Source organism: Acomys russatus, chromosome 19, assembly GCF_903995435.1.
Source record: "Acomys russatus chromosome 19, mAcoRus1.1, whole genome shotgun sequence".
NCBI classification, from domain to species: Eukaryota; Metazoa; Chordata; class Mammalia; order Rodentia; family Muridae; genus Acomys; species Acomys russatus.
In genome coordinates, this window is record NC_067155.1 from 32,209,905 (window position 1) to 32,235,005 (window position 25,101).

At 48.2% G+C, this 25,101-nt stretch overlaps 1 protein-coding gene across 1 annotated transcript; it reads left to right on the top strand.

The window, feature by feature from the left end:
• Tmem130 (transmembrane protein 130) lies at window positions 1–25,101 on the top strand. Its single transcript, XM_051162975.1, has 8 exons — window positions 1–184; window positions 9,457–9,762; window positions 12,781–12,940; window positions 14,389–14,555; window positions 16,727–16,811; window positions 19,706–19,908; window positions 24,451–24,555; window positions 24,943–25,101. Exons 1-8 carry the CDS (start codon window positions 94–96, stop codon window positions 25,092–25,094), a joined length of 1,269 nt encoding a protein of 422 aa, XP_051018932.1. The 5' UTR covers window positions 1–93; the 3' UTR covers window positions 25,095–25,101.

Consider the following 25,101-nt stretch of genomic DNA (forward strand, 5'->3'; position numbering starts at 1 on the left):
GTCTCTACGCACAGCTATACGGAGCCGCCACTGCGGAGCTCCTGCCCAGCTCCCAGCTCATCTGCGCGGCGCCCTTCGCATCCACGCTGCGCCATGGCCAAGGCCACCGATGCCTGGTCTCACCTCGGCCTCGTCTTCTGCCTCGCCTTCCTCCTGCCCTTGGGCCCAGCGAGGGTGGCCGCAGGTAAGCCAGAGCCTACCTAGAGCTGTCCAGGACCGTTCCGGAATCTGAGCTACCGAAAAGACTCGGTGCGCTCTGCCCCTGCCGGGCATCCTACTGCCTAGAGTGCCCAGGCGCTTGGTTTGTCGTCCTGTTACCCACCGATGGCTTGTCTCCATCACTCTGCCCTGGGAAGTACATCCATCCCAATGCTTGAGACTGGTGCTCCTTAGGGGAGGTATAGGATGCATGCAGGGAGGCACCAGCGAGCGGGCTGGGAGAGGTCACCGCACCTCAGCCACCCCAAGGAAGAACCGCCCCCTTGCCTGCATGGGGTAGCGTTTTTGCTTTAAGATGTCACCTTTTTCTAGAGATTTCCACCACGACTGCGTTGGCTAAGGGATGGCGGGTTCTAGTCTACAGCCCAGAAGTCTGCCATTTCCTCCCTGGGAATGATTTTATTTATTTATTTATTTATTTATTTATTTATTTATTTATTTATTTTAATGAGACCTTGAGCCGACAGGTTTTCCCCAGGCTTACCAGGGGATCCATCTCTTCGTGATGAAAAGACCAACACCAACCTTCCTACCCCATTTTAGGAGTAACAAAAGACCCTGATTCCAGAATTATCTGAGACCGGTGGGTTGCGAACAGCTGGAGAAAAAAAAAAAAAGCCATCATTCTTCACAGCATATCCGCCCATTAGGAGTGGGGGAGGGGAGAGGGGACCTGGTGCAGATTCGTGAGAACAGCAGAGCCACGAAGCAAATTAAAAATAAAAGGACAGCCTGCGTTTGGGGCACGAATTAGGGGATTTTGTGGGATTTTTGCATTTTTTAAAATCACCTGCACCCTCCCCCGCTCCTAGAAATTCAACATAGAATTCATCTAGAAATGGTCACTCTGGTCCGTAGGTTATATATGTCTGGAAGTTATGTATTTAAATTATAAGAAATACCCAACTAAATTATCTATCTATCTATCTATCTATCTATCTATCTATGTATGTATTTATCATCTATCTATTTATTTCTAGGCATGGTTTCTCTGTATAGCCCCAGCTGTCCTGGAACTCACTCTGGAGCTTCCTGGCCTCGAACCCAGAGATTCACCAACCTCAGGCTCCCAATCACTGGGATTAAGGCATGTGCCACCACATTGGGCTATATTTATTTTGAGACAAGGTCTTCATGAATTGCCCAACCTGGCCTCTAACTGGCACCCTCCTCCCTAGTGCTGGGGTTATAAGCATGTGTTACCACGCCAGTCACTTTCTTTTCTTTCTTTCTTTTCTTTTCTTTCTTTCTCTCTCTCTCTCTCTCTCTCTCTCTCTCTCTCTCTCTCTTTTTTTTTTTTTTTTTTTTTTTAGATAGGGCTTTATGTAGCCCAGGCTGGCCTAGAACTACTCACTATATAGCTGAGGATGGCCTTGAACCTCTGATCCCCCTAGTACTTGGAAGGCAGGGGAAAGCAGATTTTGGGTGTTCCTTAGACCACCACAGGTGCTTTTGGGTGCGCACATGTGCTATATGAAAAGGCCACAGTAGTCACTTTCTAGAATGTTCCAAGCCCCACATGTACCACGGGGAAACAATGGAGTCCTGAGAACCTGGCAGGAAACTGGGGCTGTGTTTTTTGAGGCAGCTGTCCCTTCTTCCTGTTTTTGACACCTTTAGTTCTGTGTCACTCGAGGGCACTAGGGGGTGGCTCCAAGCCCTTTGCCTCAGTGGCAGTACTCTGTATTTCTAGGTTCTGTATTCATCTGGGCTCCCAAACTTGAAAGATGAGCCTGGATGAATGGAGTAGCAGGGGATGCACAGGCCTGGTTCCTTCAGCCACGCTTGGCAATGGTCTTCACTGGCCACTTTAGCCTGGATACCCTTGTCCCTTCCCAAAAGCCCTGAGGAAGACAGGTACTGTCACATGGACCCAGTGAGAGGAGTCCAGGTCCCCCTCCCTTTTTTTTAAAGACAAGGTCTCATGTAGCCTGAGAGCTGGTCTCAAACTCCAACAGCCAAGGATGACCTTGACCTTCTAGTCCTCGTGCTCCTACCTGCAGTGTTTTGGGATTACAGGCGTGTACCACCACACTCTGTGGGATGAAGTACCGGGTCATCATGAAGTACCATGTCTCAGGGCATTGTGGGTTTTAGGTAGTCATTCACTGAGCTATACTCCCGGCCCTAGCTTCCTATTTGTTGGCTCGGATGGTTTTTGCTGTGGGTGGTATTTTGTTTTGTTTAAGACGGGGTCTCATGGCATCCCATGCCAACCAGCGCAGAATTCATTTATGTAGACCACACTAGCCTTGAACTCAGAGTGGTCTGCAGATCTCTGCCTCCCAAGTGCACACCTGTAATGCTAGCACTTGGAGAGGCAGAGGTAGACAGACTGCTGTGCTTTTGAGAGAGGCCAGCCTGGTCTACAAAGTGAGTCCAGGACAGCCAAGGCTAGACAGAGAAACCCTGTCTCAAAAGACCAAAAAAACAAAAAACAAAAAAAAAAAACCCACCAAAAACCAAACAAACAAAAAAGCACATGCACCACCATGCCTGCTGCAGCTTCTGTTTTTAATTTCCTTTTACTTTTTCGACATTTATTTTTCTTTATGTGTGTGCACATTTATCTATGTGAATGTAATGTTCACATGGGTGTGTAAACGCCCGTAGAAGGTGGAAGAAGGTAATGGAGCCCCAGGATCTGGGGCCACAGACAGTTGTGAGCTGTCCATAGTAGATGCTAGAAACTAAACCCAGGTCCTCCGAAAGAACAGCAAGGGCTCTTAACCACAGAGGCGGCTCTCTAGTCCAGCTTCTGATTTTTTTTTAAAAAAAAGACTATTATGGTCTCCTCTAGGCAGGGCTGGTGGGAGTTCCTGGGAGCTGGGCAACCGCTTGCAACAGCATCATCAGTGGGCCCTCCTTCTTCTCCAGCCAGCAGTTGCATTTCCATGGCAACAGATCTGCGTCAGCCGATCTCACTGCAGATGCAGGATGGCAGTTAACATGCAGCTCAATGTCCCCCGCCACCTCAGCGCCTCATTCTGGTCCTTGCTCCCTCCTCAGCTTGAGTGGGAGGAAGAAGGGGGGGGCGGGTGGTGGTGGAGCGGGGAGACAGACGAGAGAGCCCTCAAGAAGAGGGAGGTAATGCCTGCCAACAAAAGGGAGAGAAAATCGCCTCAACGAATAGCCATAGTAGCCCGTGCCTTCTGTACTACATACTTGCCTGGGTGCTATGACAAAATAGCTGGACATGGGGCTGTGTAGATGCCTCAGAGGGTAAAGGCTCTTGCTGCCAAAGCTGAAGACCTGAATTTGAGTTTGATTCCTGGAACCCATATGGTAGATGGGGAAAGCTGACCCCTGCTATATGCTCATTGTGACACAGACACACACACACACACACACACACACACACACACACACTAAATAAATAAATAAATAAATAAATAAATAAATAAATAGTGTGAAATGCCCAACAAAAGCAACTTAACGAAGGGTTTATTTTGGCTCACAATTCAAATACAGCTGATTACATCAGGGAAGTTATGGCAAAAGGAGCCATGGAAACTGATCACACTGTATCTTTGTGAGTTCAAAGCCAATTCGGTCTACATAGGGAGTTCCAGCACAGCCAGGACTAAATAGAGAGATCTTGTCTCAAAAACAAAACTAAGCCAGGCAGGGTGGTGCATGCCTGTAATCCCAGCACTTGGGGAAGCAGAGGCAAGAGGATCTCTGCGAGTTCAAGGCGAACCTGGTCTACAAAGCAAGTCCAGCACAGCTAAGTCTACACAGAGAAACCCTGTCTTGAAAAACCAAAAAACAAAAAACAAAAAAACAAAAAAACCACAACGGAACAAAAATGAACAAACAAACAAACAAAAACCCCTAAGTTAAACCAAATCCCACCATGTTGACTGTATTAACTCTCAAACCCATGGTATTTTGGAAGTTAGGAGTGGCTAATGCCTTTTGCATCTTGCCTCAAACAGCTTTATAGCTCAACAAGTGAATTAGAAGGAAAGGGATTCGTAGGAACATGAGGCAGAGTGACAGAAAGTACTGAAGCCACCGAAGTCCCCAACAGGGACAGGGAATGACTTTATGAGATAAATGGGGGCACATTTGCAGATGGATTCCTCTCCAAGGTTTGCTGAAGACTCTAGCCGCCTTCCTGTGAACTCCATCAGAGAAGGGACATGTCCTTCAGTTATGGAAAACCCCAGCACCTGTGGGGGTGGGGAACACAGAAGGGGTTCAATCAGTAACCCCCAGGTGAGTAGTCTTCTGGGAGAGGGCCAGGTGGCCTGGACCTTGTGCTATGCTTTCCTCTACAAGTGTCACGTGGCACAGAAGTACCACTGAACACTTACCCTACAGTTCATGTGTGCACATGGGTATTTGCGATGGTGCACATGCATTCACGTGCACGCACCAGTGTGTGGAGGTGAGAGCCCGCCCTGGGACGTGTTCCTCAGATTGTCTCCACAGTGGTCACTGCCTCATACTGGCCACTAACAACATATGGTTGTGATTAAACACTTGGGTTTTTGCTAATGTGATCTTGAGGCCTGACTCTTGGTTTTAATTAAATTGAAATCATCACAGTAGAATCTGGAGCTTGCTGATTCTACTGGATGGACTGGCCAGCAAGCTCCAAAGAGCCTCCTGTCCCTGCCACCCAAGTTCAGGACATGGGTACATGCTTGGTTCAATTTTGCTTTTGTGTTTTTTTTAAAAATATTTATTTATTATGTATACAGATCTCGTTATAGATGCTTGTGAGCCAACATGTGGTTGCTGGGAATTGAACTCATGACCTTTGGAAAAGCAGTCAGTACTCTTAACCTCTGAGCCATCTCGCCAGCTGCTTTTGTGTTTTTTAGATTTCTTTATTTCGTTTCTGTGTATGAGTGCTCTATCTGCATATAGAGTCTGTTTGCCAGAAGAGAATGTTGGATCCCATTATAAACGGTTGTGAGCTACTTTGTGTCTGGGAATTGAACTCAGGACCTCTGGAAGAGCTGCCAGTGCTTTTAACCACTAAGCCATCTCTCCAGCCCTTCTATGGTTTTTTTTTGTTTGTTTGTTTTGTTTTGTTTTGTTTTGTTTTTTTTGAGGCAGGGTTTTTCTGTGTAGCCCTGGCTATCCTGGTGTCCTAGAACTCACTCCATAGACCAAACAGGCCTTGAACTCAGAGATCTGCCCGCCTTTGCCTCTGCCTCCCAAGTGCTGGGAGTAAAGGCTTGCAACGGCACTGCCTGCCTTTTTGACGTGGGTCTGAGGGTCCTCTACCTATGCAGCAAGCACTCTTACCCACGGAGCCATGTCCCCAGCTCCTCGCTATATAGTAAGCATTTTGCTATGCACAGCAGAGAAGCATATAACCCATGTCCTCAAGGGATTCAAAGGACAGTGGGGGAGGAGAAAAAGTCTTCGTTCAGTGTGTCAGTGACAATGGTGTCTCCAACCTGTTGGGAGAGCACTGAGGGATCAGGGCACAGGAAAGCTTCCTGAAAGACTGTGGCCCAGAAGATGGAACAGGCAGTCTTTTTTTTTTTTTTTTTTTTTTTTGACTCAATTTGTTTACAGTAGAGTGTTTGCATACCCAGGGATCAAATTCAGGTCCTCAGGCTTGGCACCAAGCGCCATTCCCACTGAGCCAGCACATACAAAGGTCCTGAAGTCATAAGGACCAAAGCATCCTGGGAACTGGCTTGTGTGTGTGTGTGTGTGTGTGTGTGTGTGTGTGTGTGTGTGTGTGTGTGTGTTTTAAGACAGGGTCTCACTATGTAGCCCTGGCTAGCCTAGAACTTACAATGTAGATCAGGCTGTCCACAAACTCAGAGATCTCTTTGCCTCAGCCTCCTGAGTCTTGGGATTTAAAGGCGTGTACTACTATGCCCTTGCTGGAACTGCAAGAGTTAAAGTGACGGGCTCCCAGATGACAGTTTCCCAAGTGTGACCCTAGACACCATAAGAGGGTTCCGGTTAGAGTGGATCGTTACTGGAAGCTTGTGGCAACCAGAGGTGGTGCACAGAGTCAGGGCCAGAATGGAACAGAAATCCAGATGTGTGTGGGGCCCCTTTAAGTGGGATAGTGTGATTGATGCTCCAGAAGAGAGAGGTGTGCCCAGAAAAGAGAAAGTTGGAAGCCTGTGTCTGGTGCTTGGAACTGCTGGCTTTTGTTTTTGTTTTTGTTTTTGTTTTTTTTTTTTTTTACTTCTTTTCTTCCTTTTCTGTTTTGTTTTGAAACACTCTGGTATAACATAGGCTAGCTTCAAATTCACTATGCAGCTGAGGGGTGGCCTTGAACTTGTGGACCTCTTGTTTCTTCCTCCTGAGCGCTAGGATAATGGGTGTCTGCCATCAAGGTTTATGGAATGAAAGGGATGGGATGCCAGAGCTTCCTTCACTGGGGCAAGCACTTTACCTACCAAGCTACATTGCCCAGCCCCACCCCACCCCACCCCACCCCATGCCACCCCAGCTAACTCTTTTTATCTTGACAAGAAGTGAAGAAGGAACAAAAATTCAGAGAGACTCAATCACCCATGGGAAATAGAGCTTTGGACGAACAAAAAATATTCTTTTTAAAAAAAAAAAAATATATATATATATATATATATATATATATATATATTTGATATATATAGTTGTTTTTGAGATAGGGTTTCTCTGTGTAGCCCTGGCTATCCCGGACTTGCTTTGTAGACCAGGCTGGCCTCGAACTCACATCAATCCACCTGCCTCTGCCTCCCAAGTGCTGGGATTAAAGGCGTACGCCACCATGCCCGGCAGAACATAAAAATATTCTGTGTGCCTGTCGATGATTGACCACGAACCCCCACAACCTTGTTAAAAACACTTGGGGTGTGGCTGCAGCAACTGAGAAACAGAATGCTTCACTTAAGTAAATGTAAGAAATCACGTTTAGGGGTATAGTTTATTCCTAGTTGCATGCAGTCGCAGTGCAGAGAGAATAGACAGGGAATACCCACCGCTGGCTGCATCGATGCCTAGGAAAACCGGAGCCATGAGCAGGGACTGTGCCTGGGAGAGCGGGTTTAAGTGCAATGAGTGGAGTCAAACTGGGTGTAGAGTACTCCGGAGGAAGAAGCAGGAGGACTGCTGCAAGTTCAAAACCAGCCTGGACCGTGTAGGAGGAATCAGGCCTTTTTGTTTTTGTTTGTTCCTTTGTTTTGTGACGGGGTCCCTTTAGTGAGAGCTGGCCTTGAATACGCTATAAAATCAACGATGAACTCGAATTTCGGATTCTCCTATCTCTACCTCCTGCATGCTGGGAGTCTGAGCGTGCATTACCACACCTAGTTTATGAAATGCTTGGGGTTAAACCAAGAACATCGGGCTGGAGAGATGGCTCAGCGGTTAAGAGCACAGGCTGCACTTCCAGAGGTCCTGAGTTCAATTCCCAGCTACCACATGGTAACTCAAGATAGAGCACTCACATACATAAAATAAGTAACAAATATTAAAAAAATAAAAAAATAAACCGAGAACATCACTATGCAGCCTTGACTGGCCTGGAGCTCACTATATAGACCAGGCTGGCTTCAGACTCACAGAGCTCAATCTGCTCCTGCCTCCCTGGTTCTGGGATTAAAGGTACGCACCACCGTGCCTGGCTCATATTGTTATTGCCTTAGTTAGGGTTAATATTTCTGTGAGGAAACACCATGACCAAAACCAACGTGGGGAGGAAGGGATTTCCTTTGTGTTTCCTTGTCACCGTTCATCATTGAAGGAAGTCAGGACAGGAACTCAAAACAGGGCAGGAACTTGGGCTCAGGAACTGACGCAGAGGCCATGGAGGAGTGCTGCTTACTGGCTTGCCCTCATGGCTTGTTCAGTCTGCTTTCTTTCTCTCTCTCTCTCTCTCTCTTTTTTTTTTTTTTTTTTTTTTTTGTTGTTGTTGTTGTTGTTTTTTGAGACAGGGTTTTTCTGTGTAGCCCTGGCTGGCCTGGACTCGCTTTGCAGACCAGGCTAGCCTTGAACTCACAGAGATCCACCTGCCTCTGCCTCCCAAGTGCTGAGATTAAAGGCGTGCACCTCCACGCCTGGCTCCTGCTTTCTTATATAACCTAGGGCCACCATCCCATGGGTGGCAGCACCCATAATGGGCCCTCCCCCCATCAATCACCAATTAAAAAAAAAATGTCCTACAGCCAGGCCTCATAGAGACATTTTCTCAGTTGAGGTTCCCTCCTCTCAGATGATTCTTCCATTGTTTCAAGTTGACATAAAACCAACTGGAACAATTATTATTACTTTAATTATGTGTATATATATATATATGGGTGTCCGTGTGGTCTGTATACATGAGTGCAGTGCCAGAAGAGGCCAGAAGAGGGCATCAGATCCATCCAGAGCTGGAGTTAAAGGTGGTTTGTCAGCTGCAAGATGTCGGTACTGGGAACTGAACCCTACTCCTTTGTAAGAACAGTACATGTGCTTCACTGCTGAGCCATCTCTGCAGCCCTGTCGCCCGCCACGTTTTTTTGTTTGTTTGGTTTGGTTTGGTTTTTTGTTTTTCGAGACAGGGTTTCTCTGTGTAGCCTTGGCCATCCTGGACTCACTTTGTAGACCAGGTTGGCCTCGAACTCACAGTGATCCGCCTGCCTCTGCCTCCCGAGTGCTGGGATTAAAGGCGTGTGCCACCACGCCCGGCTCACGTTTTGTTTCTTTAGGTGGAGTCACACTGTATAGTCCAAAGTGGTCTTGAACTCAGTCGCTATGACACCCAGGGTGGACTCTAACTCTTAATCCCCTTGCTTCAGCCTCCCCAGTGCTGGAATTACTGGTGGATACCACCACTCTTAGTTCCACTTTATTATTAGTTACTATTGTTAATCTCTTACTCTGCCTGATTTAAACTTTACCATGAACTGTATGAGGGAGGGAGGGGAGGGAGGGAGAGTGAGGGAGAGTGAGTGAACAAGGAAAAAAGAAAACCCACAGGATATACTGGGTCAGGAGCTTTCTTTCATTTGATTTCAGACACCAAGTAGGGGGTCTTAGTAGGACCCCCTTACCATGGGGGGGCATTTTGTTATGTTACACTTATTTTGTGTGGGGGGGTGGGGAGGAGAGGGGTTCAGAGGAAGATTTGGGGGAGTTTGTTTTCTTCTTTGACAAGGGAATCAAACTCAAGTCATCAGGCTTGGTGTGCTGAGCTATCTTGCTGGCCCCACTGTTGTAACTGATGACTGGAAAGGTAAGCGAAGGGGTCCTTGCCGTCTTCCTGAACCCTGGCCTGCGTGTGTCTCCTAGGTCTCTATAATCTCAGTCTCACTACTGATGCTCCTGCTACCATGGGAACGGAAGTGACCATCTCAGCCAGCCTGGTGGTCAAGGACAACAGCAGCCTGCCTCTGCCTGTGGACACCCACCTCTACCGTTTCCACTGGATCCACACGCCACTGACCCTCACTGCCAAGACCGAAAAGAATCTAACCTCCACCATCCGAGTGGTAGGCAGCGCACCTGGGGACTTCGCAGTCTCTGTCTGGGTCACTGCTGTCGACTGCTGGATGTGCAAGCCGTTAGCCAGGAGCTCTCTGGTGGTCCCCATCAAAGGTGAGGGTGTCTGAGGGCCTCTCTCGTTTACCTGTTTGCCTTCAAGCTCTTTCACGTTGTGGAACCCAGGGCCTCCAACAAACGGGGCAAGCGCTTCACCACTGAGCTACAACAGCAGGCCTGCCTAATCAAACCTTGTGTATGTGTGTATGTGTGTACGTGGTCTCTTGTGTGTATGCATGTGAGTGTGTGCATATGTGTGCTTTTATAGCAGGAGACAGCCCCTGGGGTTGCTATTCAGGCAGCACCCACTGGTTTTGTTTTGTTTTGTTTTGTTTGAGACAGGACCCAGCTCCAGCTGGGATCACAAATGCAATCCGCTACTGTGCGCGGGTTTTTTGGCTTCTTGCGATCAAAATCAGGTTTTGATGCTTTCAAGGCAAGCGCCTCACCGACTGAGCCATCTCCTGCCTTGTCAAGCTCTCTACAGAGAAAAATATCCAGCCTTGATGTGTGACAGTAAACAAATAGACGCAAATTATAAGCATGGATTCTTTCTTGGTTGCTCATTAAGTTAAAAAGAGTCAGAGAATAGGGTTGGCAAGATGGCTCAGCAGGTAAGGGTGCTTGCTGCAGAGCCTAATGACCTGAGTTTGAAACCCCAGGACCTACATGATGGAAAGAGAGCACCCACTCCTCAAAGTTATATTCTGACCTGAACACCTACAGCATGGCAGGGGTACACACACACACACACACACACACACACACACACACACACAATAAATAAATAAATAGATAAAGAAATCTAAACAAAACATTTTATTTAAAAAGAAGAAGAAAGGCTGGAGAGTTTGTTCAGTGCTTAGAAGTGGATGCTGCTCTCAAAGACAATCCTGATTCAGTTCCCAGCACCCGCATGGCAGCTCACACCTGCCTGGAACTCTAGCCCAAGGCGACCCTGTACCATTTCCTGACCTAAGGCAGCAGGCACACATGCCGTGCACATACATACAAGCAGGCAAAACACACACACACACACACACACACACACACACACACACACACACACCACAACAAAAATAAAATAAAGAATCAAGGACTGGAGAAATGAATGGTTCAGCAGTTAAGAGCACTTGATGCCCTTGCAGAGGACCAGAGTTCGAATCCCATCACCCACGCAGGCCTTACAGTCAAAAATGAGGGTTTTTTTTTTTTTTTTTTTTTTTTTTTTTTTTTATTCAGGAAATAAGCCTTTATTTAGGCAATGCTTTAGGCACAAGGTGATAAAAAAAAATGTATAAACAAGTGAAATACGAAACCCTTAGGGGACTGACTAAAGACAACTGAAATAATTTATGAGTCTTATGGAAAATAACTTTCCAAGGCAGATTTCTCTGTGTAGCCTTGGCTGTCCTGAAACTCAATTTGTAGACCAGGCTGGCCTTGAACTTACAGAGATCACCTGTCTTTGCCTTCTGAGTGCTGGGGATTAAAGGCGTGCACCGCCATGCCCAGCAATTTATGTGCCTTTTGGGGGGTTGGGGGATGGGAGGGAGTCTTGCTATAGAGCCCTGACTAGCTTTGAACTGGAGAAGATCCTTCTTCCTCAGTTTCCTCAGTGCTAGGATTATAGGCATATGCTATGACACACAGCTAATTTATGGAACTATTTACATTTTCACTATGTTAATTAGTTATTTAATTAATTGAGGGAGGGTGTTTATGCCTGTGAGTTCCTGGGCCATGTGGAGGTCAGAGGACAGCCTGCAAGAGTTGATTTTCTCTTTTTACTGTGTAGGACCTGGGGATTGAACTCATATCATCAGCCTTGATGGTAGGTGTCTTACCTATTGAGATGGTAGGAGCTGCCAGGCATGGTGGCGCACGCCTTTAATCTCAACACTTGGGAAGCAGAGGCAGGTGGATCTCTGTGAGTTCCAGGCCAGCCTGGTCTACAAAGCGAGTCCAAGACAGCCAAGATAATACAGAGAAACCCTGTCTCAAAAAACCAGAGAGAGAGAGAGAAAGAGAGAGAGAGATGGTAGGGGCCAGCTCAATAGCCCCAGTGTTTGTAATTGTTAATCATGATCCTTACAGTGAGTTTATAATGTCCTGAGTTTAAAATTCTCATGCCTGTAAAATTATATAGAAAGGAAAGCAAGCATAGACTTATGCAACTAATTCCGTAAACTTGGCTAATGTAAATGTATGCGTTGCCATTGGAGGCCAGAAGAGGGCGTCAGGTACCTCAAAGGCACAGCTACAGATGCTCTGTGGGTCGTCCACTGTGGATGCTGGGATCTGAACTCTGGTCCTCATGATACAGCACAAAGTGCTCTTAACCTCTGGAGCCATCTCTCCAGTTCAACCCCTCCATCACTTGCGTGTGTGTGTGTGTGTGTGTGTGTGTGTGTGTGTGTGTGTGTGTGTGTGTGTGTGTTGGGGGTGGAACTCAAAGCCTCCCGAGGGTTAAGCATTTGCTGCCCCACTGAGCCACATTCCCAGCTCCTGTTTCCTTTAAATGTCTCCTACTGCATTTCAGTGTCAGATACAATGTAAACACTATTGAGTAACTGTTAGACTTTATTGCCTAGAGACTAAGAACAGCAGGAATAGTCTGTGTGTGTTCAGTTCTGACACAAATTTATGTTTTGAGGCTTGTCCTCTGTAGCCCCAGGCCGACCTCCCGCTCACTGTGTAGCCAAGGATGGCCTTGAACTCTTGATCCTCTCGCCTCAGCCCCCTACCCCCAACCCCCAGGTGCTGGAATGCCAAGTGTGGGCATCACAACCTGCTTCAGTCTGTGTGTTTCTTCCTGGTGGGCATCCCTGTGAGAGGAGGCGGGGAGAGAGGCCCAGGTGGAGCATCTGACACCTACTGTGAGTCACTGCCAGCAGCCAGAGACTGGGATGTCTCAGCGTTGAAGGATCCTTGGGGTCCTCAGATCTTACATGGCTCTGCACCGGCGGCAGGAGGCCAAGCCAGGGAATACCTGCTTTGCTCCAGCTCAAGGTCACACACAGGCTCTTTCTGCCTTGTGCCTCTGAGAACTCACTCTCCCTCTGTCTTTCCCAGAGTCCCTTGTGGGGAACCTAGTCATTACCCAAAACACCTCCGTGACTTGGCCGAACGCCTACATTACCAAGAGAAGCCTTAGACTCGCCTTTCTCCTCCATGACCCGAGCGACTTCTTTAAGTCGGCTACCTTCTTCTACCGTTGGGACTTCGGAGACGGGTATGCGTTTATTTTCTCCCTCCCTCCCCTTCGCCCTTCCTCCCTTCTTCCCTCCCTCCATTTCTCTCTCTCTTTGCAGGGTCTCAGGGTCTTGGCTGCCCTGGAACTCAATATACAGACCAGGTGCCTCTCAAGTACTGAAGGTGTGGGCTCCTGTAACCAGCTACTTATTCTTGTAAAAGATGTTTCCTGGGGGCAAGAGAGATAGCTCTGTAGACCAGGCTGGTCTTGAACTCAGAAATGTGCCTGCCTCTGCCTCTCAAGTCCTGGGATTGAAGGTGTGTGCCACCACTGCCTGGCCTTCCCCGCCACCTAAAGACTTGTTTTTATTCTTTTTAATCACGTGAACGTGTGTTCATGTCTGTGGATATGTGTTATTGAGTGCCAGGAGCCTATGGAGGCCAGAGGAGGGAGACAGATCCCCTAGGGTTGTTGGTTATGAGCTGCCCAGCATGGGTTTTGGGAACCAACAGAACTCAGATCCTCTGTAAGAGCAGTACATGGTCTTAACCACTGGGGGGGAAAATCTTTCCAACCTTAAGAAAGAAGGAAAACCTGTTATCATTGTATAGGCCTTAATTTCAGCACTCGAGAGGTGTGTGCATTCGGGTCGTCCTGGGCTACAGAGCCAGACCAAGGCTAATTTGGACTTATAAGTCTCTACCTCAAAAGACAAAACCAAACAAACGTAGAAAGCTAGAACCAACAAGTTCAAATGGAAAAGCTACGGATCTTTGTTTTGATTTTTGAGACAAAGTTTGTCAGTGTAGCCCAGGATGGTCTTTAATTTAAGATCCTCCTTCCTATTGGAGCTGGAGAGATGGCTCAGAGGTTAAGAGCACTGGCTGCTCTTCCAGAGGTCCTGAGTTCAATTCTCAGCCACCACATGGTGGGTCACAACCATCTGTAGTGGGTCTGATGTTCTCTTCTGATGGCGTGAAGACAAAGCACTCATATACATAAAATAAATAAATAGTTTTGTTTTTGTTTTTGAGACAGGATTTCTTTGTGTCCTGGAGCTTGGTCTGTAGACCAGGCTGGCCTCAAACTCACATCAATCCACCTGCTTCTGCCTCCCGAGTACTGGGATTAAAGGCATGTGCCATCACTGCCCTGCTCTTTTTTTTTTTAATTTTTTATATGTATATATATGAAAAAGTTTACTGTAGGAATGTGGGAGAGCAGGAAAGGGAGAGGGGCACCCCAGAGAGAAAGAGACAGAAACAGCAAGGGAGAAACAAGAGTGAGAAGAGAGAAAGGAGAGGAAGAGAGTGAGAGAGGTAAGAGGCAAATAAATAAATCTTTAAAAAAAAAAAAAAGTTCCTCCTTCCTCAGCCTCTCCAGTGCTGTAACTACAGGCATTTCCATGATGCCTTGCTGGGTTCCCTTGCAGATTACCAGAAGGGGGAACAGTGATGACTATGTCCCTTCTCTTTGTCATCTGATAGGACCTTGTCAATAACCGACAACCCTGTGGTGTATTACAACTATTCAAGTGCCGGAACCTTCACGGCGAAAGTCAGGGTGGTGGCAGAATGGGAGCAGATAAAGCCAGATGCTGGAAAGGGCATCCTGCAGAGGACCGGTGACTTCTCAGCATCCTTAAGACTGCGGGGTAGGTCTCCCGCCAGATTGGCTCTATCCAACAACTGTCCTTCCAGATTGAAGTTTCTCCAGCTAGAATCCGGCTGCTCTTGAATGGGTATTCTCAGAAGCATCTCCACTGCCCTGTTTGCTTCAGAGAGTCTGCCAAAGGCCACAGGCAGCCACTCTATAGCAGAGCTGGCATTTGAGTTCAGGCCACCCTGAACCCCCAGAGCCTGACCTTGACCAGACACCTGTCACAAGGGAGCTGGTCTTTGATGCTCTTTGTTCCATGGTTGTTGTTTTAATTGAAAATCCCAGATCATCCTATTTTACCAATAAAGACTCAGGAGCCAGATGCTGAGGTGGAAAATCCTGCTAGCTCAGAGAGGCAGAGAAAGCACCTTAGCTGACCTTCCTACTCAGCTCACGTCCCGATGGAGAAGGCCCAGAGGCTTGCTAGCTCAGCTAGCAAGCCCAGGAGGAAAAGGCCAGAAAACCTAAGGCCAAAGGCTTGCTAGCTCAAGGCCCAAAAAGCCAAAGGCCAAGGGGCTAAGGAGCTCAAGAGCTCAAAAGCTAAGCTATAATCCCAAGCTAAAGTGCCAAAGACCCCTTCTACTTCTACATACTGTCTTAAATCCCCCTCAATTCAAAGTCCCTCCTGCTCTTTACTCCCTGTCAGCTGGCTTCTTGCTCTACCTCTTGACCTAGGGTTAACTTTATTAAATCCTGTGTATAGAAAGTTCTTGGATTAAAGGTGTGTGTAAGGCTGGCTGAACCACACCGTAACCACCTGTTTACAATAAACAGAAAGGTTTTGGATCAAAGGTGTGTTAAGGGCTCAAAGCCACAAGAAACAGGGACTTACAGTTCAGTCTCAGGGACCGCAATGGGATTCATGACGGGTTTTCACAGTTCGCAGTCTCATGGATCACATTGGGATCAAATAGCTTGCAACATTTCAGTTCAGGTCAAAGCTGGCTATGGAGGGTGGGAAGCCTCGGTCTAGCTGCCTGGCTTTGGGCAGTTTTCAGAGATCTCTTTGTATGTGTGTATATGTGGGGGCAAGCAGATATGCACGGTGTTCATGTGCACCTTGAGTCCACATTCAACACATGTGTGTAGGTGGGTATGCCCATATGTGCGTTTGCATGTGGAGGTCAGAGGAAAGCCTTGAATTTTCAGATGTCGACCCACCTTTTAAAAAACTAATAATTAATTGTTTTTGTCAGTGTAGCCCTGACTGGCTTGGAACTCACAGAAATTTCCCCCTACCTCTGCCTCCAAGTGCTAAGAAAAAAGGAATGAGCCATCAGCCCTGGCTCAACAACCTTCTTTTGATAAGTGTTTGCCACTGGCTTGGAACTCACCTCATATTTGAGCCTGGCTGGGCAGTGACTCTCAGGGATCCACAAATCTCCACCACCTCAGCTCTGGGATTTGAAGCAGGTGTCATCATACCCAACTTTTTTTTTTTTTTTTTTTGAGGTGCCGAGGGTGGAATTCAGTTCTATACTTTACCAACTGTTCTATTTTGGTCTCTGTTTGCTGTGATTAAACACTAACTGACCAAAAGCCACTCAGGGGAGGGAGAGTTTTATCTGGTGTGCACTCCAGGTCCCAGCACATCACTGAGGGAAGTCAGGGCAAGAGCCCGAGGTGGGAACCTGAAAGCCCAACTGCTTGCTATTCCCCAAAACATTACCTCCAGCCAGGGAACTCACGTCAGGGAAGAACAAAAGAAACTTACGGAGGCATGTCGGCTCACTCACCAGCTCTTGCTCAGCTAGCTTTCTTACACAGCCCAGGACCTCCTGCCTAAGGAATGGTGCTGCCCACAGTGGACTGGTTCCTCCTACCCCACAAGCCAATCTGATCCGGACAACCCCTCAGTTAAGACTCTCTTCTCTAGGCTGTGTCAAGTTGACAGAGCCAACTAACTAGGACTCTCCAGCATGCACTTGTGAGCTATTGTCTTTGGTAATGGCTGATGCATTTCTTGTGGCATAGGTAGTGGCTTAGTGACAGTGGGTAAGACGGTGTCTCAAAGACTTGGCTCTTGCTTGCTTCTCCACTTGCCTCCCTCTGACCCAGCACCAGGAACAGAGTCAAGGACACAGAGATGACCACACAGCCTAAAGGGGAGTGCGCTTTGTGTCACTCCTTAGCCACTGGGTCTAACGGGTCCCTCCTTTCTTACAGAGATGCTTCAAGGCATGCAGGTGTTGGGCCCCACCCTAATGCAGACATTCCAAAAGTTGACAATGACCATGAACTTCTTCGGGAGGTGAGTGAACACACAGAGTGTTGTACAGGTGTTCTGTGGCCTCTCTCCATTACCAGTGATGCCACAGAGCCTGCCGTGTCCTTTAAGGAGCCCAGGGAAAAGATGATACCATTCTGTCCTGTGACTGTGAGCTGGAAAGAACTGTGGGCATAGTTGTGCTGTTAGGGACCTGCACCGGAGATTTCCAGGATCTTGGTCTCTTAGCCAAATGATTGAAAATAAGGGCTGGCACAGATTTCTAAAAAGAAGCAAGGTACTTCAGAGCTAAGCAGCCATACAGATCACAGCCTTGGTTCTCAACCTGTGGGTCGAGACCCCTCGGGAGGGGGTTGAATGACCCTTTCACAGGGGGTCACATGTCAGATATCTAGCATATGGGATATCTACAGTATGATTCCTAACAATAGCAAAATTACAGTTATGAAGTAGCAATGAAAACAATTCCATGGCTGGGGGTCACCACACCATGAGGGACTGTGTGTAAAGGGTCGCAGCATTAGGAAGGTTGAGAGCCCTGGGTTAGAGTAGAGTGACACGTTGTCAAGATGGATGGCAGGCAACACGAGTGAGAGTGTTCAAGGGCCCCCAGGTTACAGCCTAGAGTCTCTGTTTATGAAGTTTAAAAGCAGGAGGGCCTGGTTATTAATAGGCACAGTTTGGATGGTTCTCTACTTCAACTGATAGGCTAGATCGTATATTCATTTTTCCCAACACACATACCCCTTCCCACAATGCATCTGATTTTTAACTGTATGTCCACCAAATTATATATATTTCAATTTTTATTTATTATTCTCTCATGCAATTTTTTTTTAATTTAAAAATTATTTTAGATTTATTTCTCTTACATGTATGTGTGTTTTGCCCACACGTTTGTCTATGTACCACATGAATGTCTGATGCCCAGGGAGTTCAGAAGAGGACATCCAGTCTTCTAGAACTGGAGTTACAAATGGTTTGTGAGCTGATGTGTGGGTGCTGGGAACGGAACCTGAGCCCTGTGCAAGAGCAGTAAGTGCTCTTAACCACTGAGCCGTCGCTCCAGCCCATGGTACATCGGCAGAAGACGATAAACAAAGGGTTCTTCCTAAGGGATTGCTAGAGGCCACAGTTTTAATTTACAGCCGTGCACCCCAAACTGTTGCTGGATTGACTTTTCTATTCCTCATTCCCCAATTCATCAGTGATACACTTGGATAGAAACTGTATTTGATTATTGCTTGGGACAGGGAAACCATACTTTTGTTTAGAGATGGGAGTTTACATAGCCTTGTGAACAGGGTTTAGGAGGTTCTGAGGTTGCTAGGTGGATTGTATAGAGGTGTGTGTGTGTGTGTGTGTGTGTGTGTGTGTGTGTGTGTGTGTGCACATGTGCATAGTGTATGCAAGTGAGGGAGCTATGCTGCCAAATGCATCATTAGAAAGGGTATTGTGGGGTATATAACCCAAACCAAGCAGTGTCCTGGGATAAGCTGTCTTCTATACTTGCCTGCCTGACCTCCATTCTCAAGGCCCTGGGGAGTGATGATGGGTCTTCTGAGGTTGTCTGCAATATGAGAATTAGCAAGACACTAGGGGACTCCATCCTGTGCAGAGCCCTCTGTGAATGACGTGGGTCTTGGTCTGTATCTGCCTGCAATCCCCCAGTGAGGGGCAGGTGCTGTGGCTCAGTGGTAGAGCACCTGCCTAGAATCCCCCAGTGAGGGGCAGGTGCTGTGGTTCAGTGGTAGAGCACCTGCCTAGAATCCCCCAGTGAGGGGCAGGTGCTGTGGCTCAGTGGTAGAGCACCTGCCTAGAATCCCCCAGTGAGGGGCTGGGTTGTGGCTCAGTGGTAGAGCCCCTGCCTAGAATCCCCCAGTAAGGGGCTGGGGTGTGGCTCAGTGGTAGAGCCCCTGTCTAGAATCCCCCAGTGAGGGGCAGGTGCTGTGGCTCAGTGATAAAGCACCTGCCTAGAATCCCCCAGTGAGGGGCAGGTGCGGTGGCTCAGTGGTAGAGCACCTGCCTAGAATCCCCCCATGAGGGTATAGCTCAATGACAGAGTGCTTGTCTAGCATGCTATAGATTTGATTCTTCAGTCTAGAAAACAAAGAAAGAAAGAAAAGTGAGCAGAGAGGCCAAGGACAGCGGGAGAGAAGCTAAGTTACGGACTGGCACTTTGACCTCCATGGTGGCACGTGGATAATGGGACACCTGTTACCCTTTCTACCCTAGCAAAAGTTTGCATAGCTTCTCAGATGCTGCTTCACTGTCACCTCCTCCACGAAGCCACCCCTGTCATCTGAGCCATCTGAACACTGTTCTGTCCCCTGCCGCCGCTGTCTGGTGCTGTGGACACATCTCTGCCTCATTAGCCCGGGATCTCCTGAGGGTCCCAGGCCAACCCTTTTGTGCTTTTGAGTTCTGGCATCTGGCATGTTTGATGTTAAGATGTGTTAGCTAATTTTTTTCATTGCTGGGACAAAAGCCCTGATGAAAGCAGTGGAAGGAAGGAAGAAAGGTCTTGTTTGGGCTAACAGTCCATGGTGGGCAAGCATAGCGCAAGGGTCTTTAGATGGCTGGTCACATGGCGTCCACAGTTAGGAAGCAGAGAGAGGTGAGTGCAGGTGCTTATCTTTCTCCTTTTATTTAGCCCAAGACTGTAACCCACTGAACGGTGTTGCCTACATTCAGGGTGGGTCTTCCCACGTTAATTAACCTAACCTAGAAACCCTGGCACAAGCATGCCCCTCCCACACCCATACCCCGGTTTGTTTCCATGGCGATTCATTGAACGGGGCAGCCTAGTATCCTGTATGGAAAGGACTTCGAACTTTCTGCCCTACTCTAGGCTTGCTCTAGGCTCCTGCCCCTGACCAAACCACTTCCAAAAATGCTTTCTTTCTGTTCTTCTGTAGCCCGCCTCTGCACGTGTGCTGGGGCCTCAAGCCGGAATGTCTCCCACTGGAGGACAGAGAGTGCCATCCTGTGTTGGTGACGCAAACGTCTTTTAACCTGACCCACATCTTCCAGGACCCTGGGGACTACTGCTTCACCTTCCGTGCGGAGAATGCCATCAGCAAGACTCACCAGTACCACAGGGTCCAGGTGTGGCCCTCCAGTAAGTGACACCTTGCCACACACAGGCATCAAAGCCCTGTCCCCCACCTCCGGTGACCAGCTGAATCCTTTGGTAGCCTGATCCTACCAAGGTCATCAAGAACTGATCCCACCAGCACTAAGGTCGTGAGTAGTTCTCCTGGGGAAAGAAACAACTCACATTGCAATGACCAAATGGTAAGGCTCCCACCAGCATCCACACCGTCATCACCAGCCTCCACCAACAACCAACACTCTACCAATCTTAGCACCAACTCAAAACTCCATTATTATCCTGGGCACCCTGCCAACCTTAGTACCAATAATGAACTCCACCAATATCATCAATGGCACACTTCAGCCCCACCACCAACCCCACCAGTGCCATCTCTGCCACCCTGTCAACTTCAGCACCAACACCAAACACCACCAGAATCATCCTTAACAGACTACCAAACTCTACCAAGGTCATCATGCCGTACAGACTTCTACACTGTTATGCCCACATTTTGAGAGACTCCCCGAACAGGCCACCCAAGAGCCGAGTCCAACTGCAATGGCAAGGCAGTCTTTGTTGCAGGTTCGAACCAAGGACACCGGTTCGACACAGCAGATACAGGGAAGTGACCTCAATTGAGAGGGATTTTTAAAAATAGGTTTTAGGCAAAGAAATGGGTTTTTACAGTGTATGATTGGATGACATTTGGGCAGAAAACTTGCAAGCAGGGAGTTACGAGCCTTGGCATTCCATGGTTGGGTAATAGGTGTAAGGGCAAGTTGGCCTGTAGAGAAGATTGGTTGAAGCAGTCATGGGGGCGTTAGGAACTTTGGCCTGGCTTCTCCTAATTGGTTGTTGCTATGTGCCAGACCCCCTGCTGGTCAGCTTGACCAGCAAAGAGTATATTTGGACTTTCCCAAGGTGAGCTGATTGTGTTGCTAGGGAATATTTTTCTCTTTAGACTTGTTTGTGGTTTTTCTGGAATCTGGGTTCAGCCCTTGGCTAGGTTTAATACAAAATGGAGTTTCTTTTTCAAAATGGAGTTTGTCTGGTCCTTTCATTACCACCACCAAACTCCATTAATTACCACTATGAGCACTTTGGTTTTGGTGGCGGGGTTGAGACAGGGTTTCTCTGTCTAGTCCTGGCCATCCTGGAACTTGCTCTGTTCCACCTGCCTATGCATCCTGAGTGCTGGGATTAAAGGACTGCACCACCAATGCCTGGGCCACCACCAACACTTTATCATCTCCAGTGTTACCACCGAATTCCATCAATACCATCCCTGACAGTCTACCAACTTCATCACCGCCACTAAATAATATTTACAATACTCTACCCACCAGACTCTGCAATACAATCCTTAACACTCTGCCAACCTAGTAACACACCCATCAGCTCTCCCAACGCCCTCATGAACATCAGCATCATTAAGAGTAACGATGAAGCTCCCACATGATCCCAACTCATTGCCATCATCTTTACGGCTCCCTCTATTCTCTGGTCCCTTTCTGAACACTGAGAAGATGCTCTATCCCAATCCAGGCCCTGGATGACCTCAGGGGCCTCATTGGGTACCTTGGTCTCTGCTGGCTCCAGCAGGCTCTGGTGAGTGTCCAGAAGCCCGTGAATTCCATGGAGGAGAAAGTGGTCCCAGGCTAGAGAGATGGCTCAGTAGGTAAAGTGCTTGCTGTACTAGGACGAAGACCTGAGTTCCGATCCCCAGAACAGGGTGTGGGCCTGGAGAGATTGTTCAATGGTTCAGAGCACTGGTTGCTCTTCCATAGGACCCTGGTTCAATTCCCAGCACCCACATGGCAGCTCACAGTTGTCTGTGACTCCAGTTCCAGGGGATCTGATGCCTTATTCTGGATTCTGTAGGCTGTATGCACACACTGCACAGACAGACAGACAGACAGGCAAAACACCCATACACATTAAAAAAAAAAAAAAGTAGTGGGATGCAGCAGCCTGTGTTTGTAACCCCAGTACAAGGGGAAGGGATGTGGAGAATGGGGGATTCCTCCAGCTCCCCGGCAGGCCATTCTAGCGAAATTGGTGAGCTCGGAATTCAGTAAGAGACCCTGTCTAAACAAAAATAAGGTAGAAGCAGGGTGTGGTGGTGCATATCTACAATTTCAGTATTTGGGAGGCGGAGGCAAGCAGAGCTTTGTGAGTTCAAAGCAAGCCTAGTTTATGTTGAAGTTCCAGGCCAGCCAGGGCTACCATGTGGGGCCTTCTCTTAAACAAACAACCCAAGATTAAAAAAAAAAAAAAAAAAAGGGCTGACAAGATGGTTCAGTGGGTAAAGGTATTTAACATTAAGCCTGACAGTCTGAAGTCTAGCCCCAGGGAGGGACATGGCGGAAGAAGAAAACGAACTCTACAAAGTTGTCTTCTGACCTCCACATACTCGCAAGTAAGGATGTAAATAAATAGATAATGCATACGTACAATTAAAAATAAACCCAACAAAACAAAACAAGCCCACTGAAACACAAGGTAGAGAATGTACACTTGGTGTCCACCTCTGGCCTCCATGACATGCGGGCACAGGGCAATACACCACACACACACACACACACACACACACACACACACACACACATACACTCATGTACACTGCCTTTTCTTGGGAAGCAGCCTCATGCTGGGGTAGCAAGAGTGGTCACCCGTGAGCCAGCACATTCACATCCCTCCTTTACTTCATCACTTTCCCTTGGCAGCCTCACAGCTCAGCATAAGCATCCATGGCCTAGACAGAGTCAGGATTTGAACCCATGACCTCCTCACTACAGACACCGACCTCTTTCCACTCCACCATGCTTTCCTCGGCAAGAGGCTCTGTGAGTCAGGCCAGAGCTGGCTGCCGTGTGGTGGGAAGCTGGGGCGGAGGCCCAGCCCTGATTAGCAGGGGGGTGCGCTAGTTATTTCTACATCTCTGTTAACCAAATACCTGGCCAAACCAACAAATTGCTTTGAGAGGAAGGATTCCGAGAGTTCATTCCCTATTTGCTTAGCTCCGAGAACACGGAGGCCAGTCATCGTGGCCCGTGGGCGAGTCACCTGATCTGGGTTGTCCCTCAGCGGAGACTGATTCTAGGTCATGACAGATTCACAGTTAACCATCACATCTTCTCCAAAGCCCCTCCCGCTTCCCTCCTACGGTCTCCCAACAATGCCATCCAGTTGTGATGCTATCAAAAGATTAATCCAGTGACTAGGCCAGAGCACTCAGAAGCTCGTCATCTACGGGAATGCCCAGAGAGATGTACTTGGCACATCTTCCAGTCCAATCCAGTTGCCATAGGGGCTAACTATGACAGGGTCCTTCCCTTGCTTATGATGTAGGGGTTGGAGTCACGCCATTCACTCTTAACGACTACTCATTGAGTCCAGCACACACACCAGGGGCCCCTGAGAAGATACTATTGAATGACTTTATTAAGAGAAATAAAAGGAGGACATGACTACTCCTAAATTATGGAGAAGATTTTTTTTAAATGGTTGATATAAAGGAGAAAGAAGGCAGAGAGAAGAGCCCAGGATGAACACGGCTGCCAGACTAAACCAGACCATGAAGAAGAGAGATGGAGAGAAAGGGAGAGTAAGAAAGGTGGCCTGGGGGCTCAGTGGTTAAGAGCACTGTCTGCTCTTCCAGAGGTCCTGAGTTCAATTCCCCCCAAGCACACGGGGCTCACAACCATCTATAATGGGATCTGGAGCCCTCTTCTGGCCTGCAGGTGTACATGCAAATAGAGCACTCATACATACAAATAAATATTAAAAAGAAAGAAAGAAAGAAAGAAAGATGGCCTGGGCCAAGAGACCAAGAGACTGGTATAGCCAAAATAGCTGTTATAGATGGATCAGGCTGGGAGAAGGGAAGTGGAAGCTCAGGCCCTGGGAGGGAGAGGTTTAGGGTAAGGGCAGTGTAAGAATGCTAGCAAAAGGTGGGCGTGGTGGTGCATGCCTTTAATCCCAGCACTCGGGAGGCAGAGGCAGGCGGATTGCTGTGAGTTCCAGGCCAAGATAACATAGAGAAACTTTGTCTCAAAAAACCAATCCAAACAAAACAAAACAAAACAAAAAAACCTACTTATTGTGTGTATTTGTTTTTGTTGTTTCATTTGGTTTGGTTTGAGACAGGGTTTCTCTGGCTGTCCTGTAACCCATTCTGTACCAGGCTGTAGACCAGGCTGGCCTCGAACTCACAGAGACTCGCTTGCTTCTGCCTCCCGAGTGCTGGGGTTAAAGGCGTGTGCCACCACCACCTGGCTACTGTGCGTACTTATATGTGAGGGCTATGACCCACACGTGGAGGCCTGGGGACAACTTTGGGGCGTCACTTATCTCCTTCCAGTATTGTGTCCGCTCCTGGGGTAGAATTCAGGTCCTCGGGCTTAGCAGAACCTGCCTTTCCCCACGAACCAGTGTTTCAACCCCGGCTATCCAATCCTGTAATCTCTCTCTCTCTCTCTCTCTCTCTCTCTCTCTCTCTCTCTCTCTCTCTCTCCTCTCTCTCTCTCTCTCTCTTCTCTCTCTCTCTTTCTCTCTCTCTCTCAGGTTTCCAGCCATTTGTCTTTGCTTTCCCTTGCGCCACGCTGATCACCGTGTTGCTGGTTTTCACCATGTACATGACTGTGCGCAACGCCACTAACCAGAAAGACGTGGAGGTAGGTACTCTGCAGGATGGAGGCTAGACCACTGAGTATTCTGCAGGATGGAGGCTAGACCACTGAGTACTCTGTAGGATGGAGGCTGGACCACTGAGCCTTAGCTAGGAGAGGGTATGGTAAGCAGACCAGAATTCCACAGGCGGAGCCCTGCTAAACCCGGAAGCTTGGACTGATGCACCGAAGAGGCGTGGCTAGACGGTGTAGAATTAGCTGACTCATCATCACCTTTCCACCGAGCTCTCAAGCCCACCGAGTGGGCTGGGGGGGGGGGGAGTCTCCCATGGGCGGGGGGGGGGGGGGGACGGGGTGGTAATTGACCCGTGGGGTTTTAGTCACCATTGGTGGCTGATTTTAACTTTTCCCCCTCCCGCGTCTGACAAGAGCCCGGAGGCCACCGGCCTCAAGTGCTGCTGCCAGGTGTGCTGCGGCTCCCTCTTTCTGGACTCACCATCCGAGTACCTGGAAATCGTCCGAGAGAACCACGGGCTGCTTCCGCCCCTCTACAAACCTGTGAAAACTTACAACGTGTGAACTCCCC

Excerpts from the sequence above, each read along its gene's own strand:
- Tmem130 (XM_051162975.1), top strand. The coding sequence starts at position 94 with ATGGCCAAGGCCACCGATGCCTGGTCTCACCTCGGCCTCGTCTTCTGC. Across the intron at positions 185-9,456 it reads CCCAGCGAGGGTGGCCGCAG|GTCTCTATAATCTCAGTCTC; the intron begins GTAAGCCAGAGC and ends TGTGTCTCCTAG. Across the intron at positions 24,556-24,942 it reads CGCCACTAACCAGAAAGACG|AGAGCCCGGAGGCCACCGGC; the intron begins TGGAGGTAGGTA and ends CCGCGTCTGACA.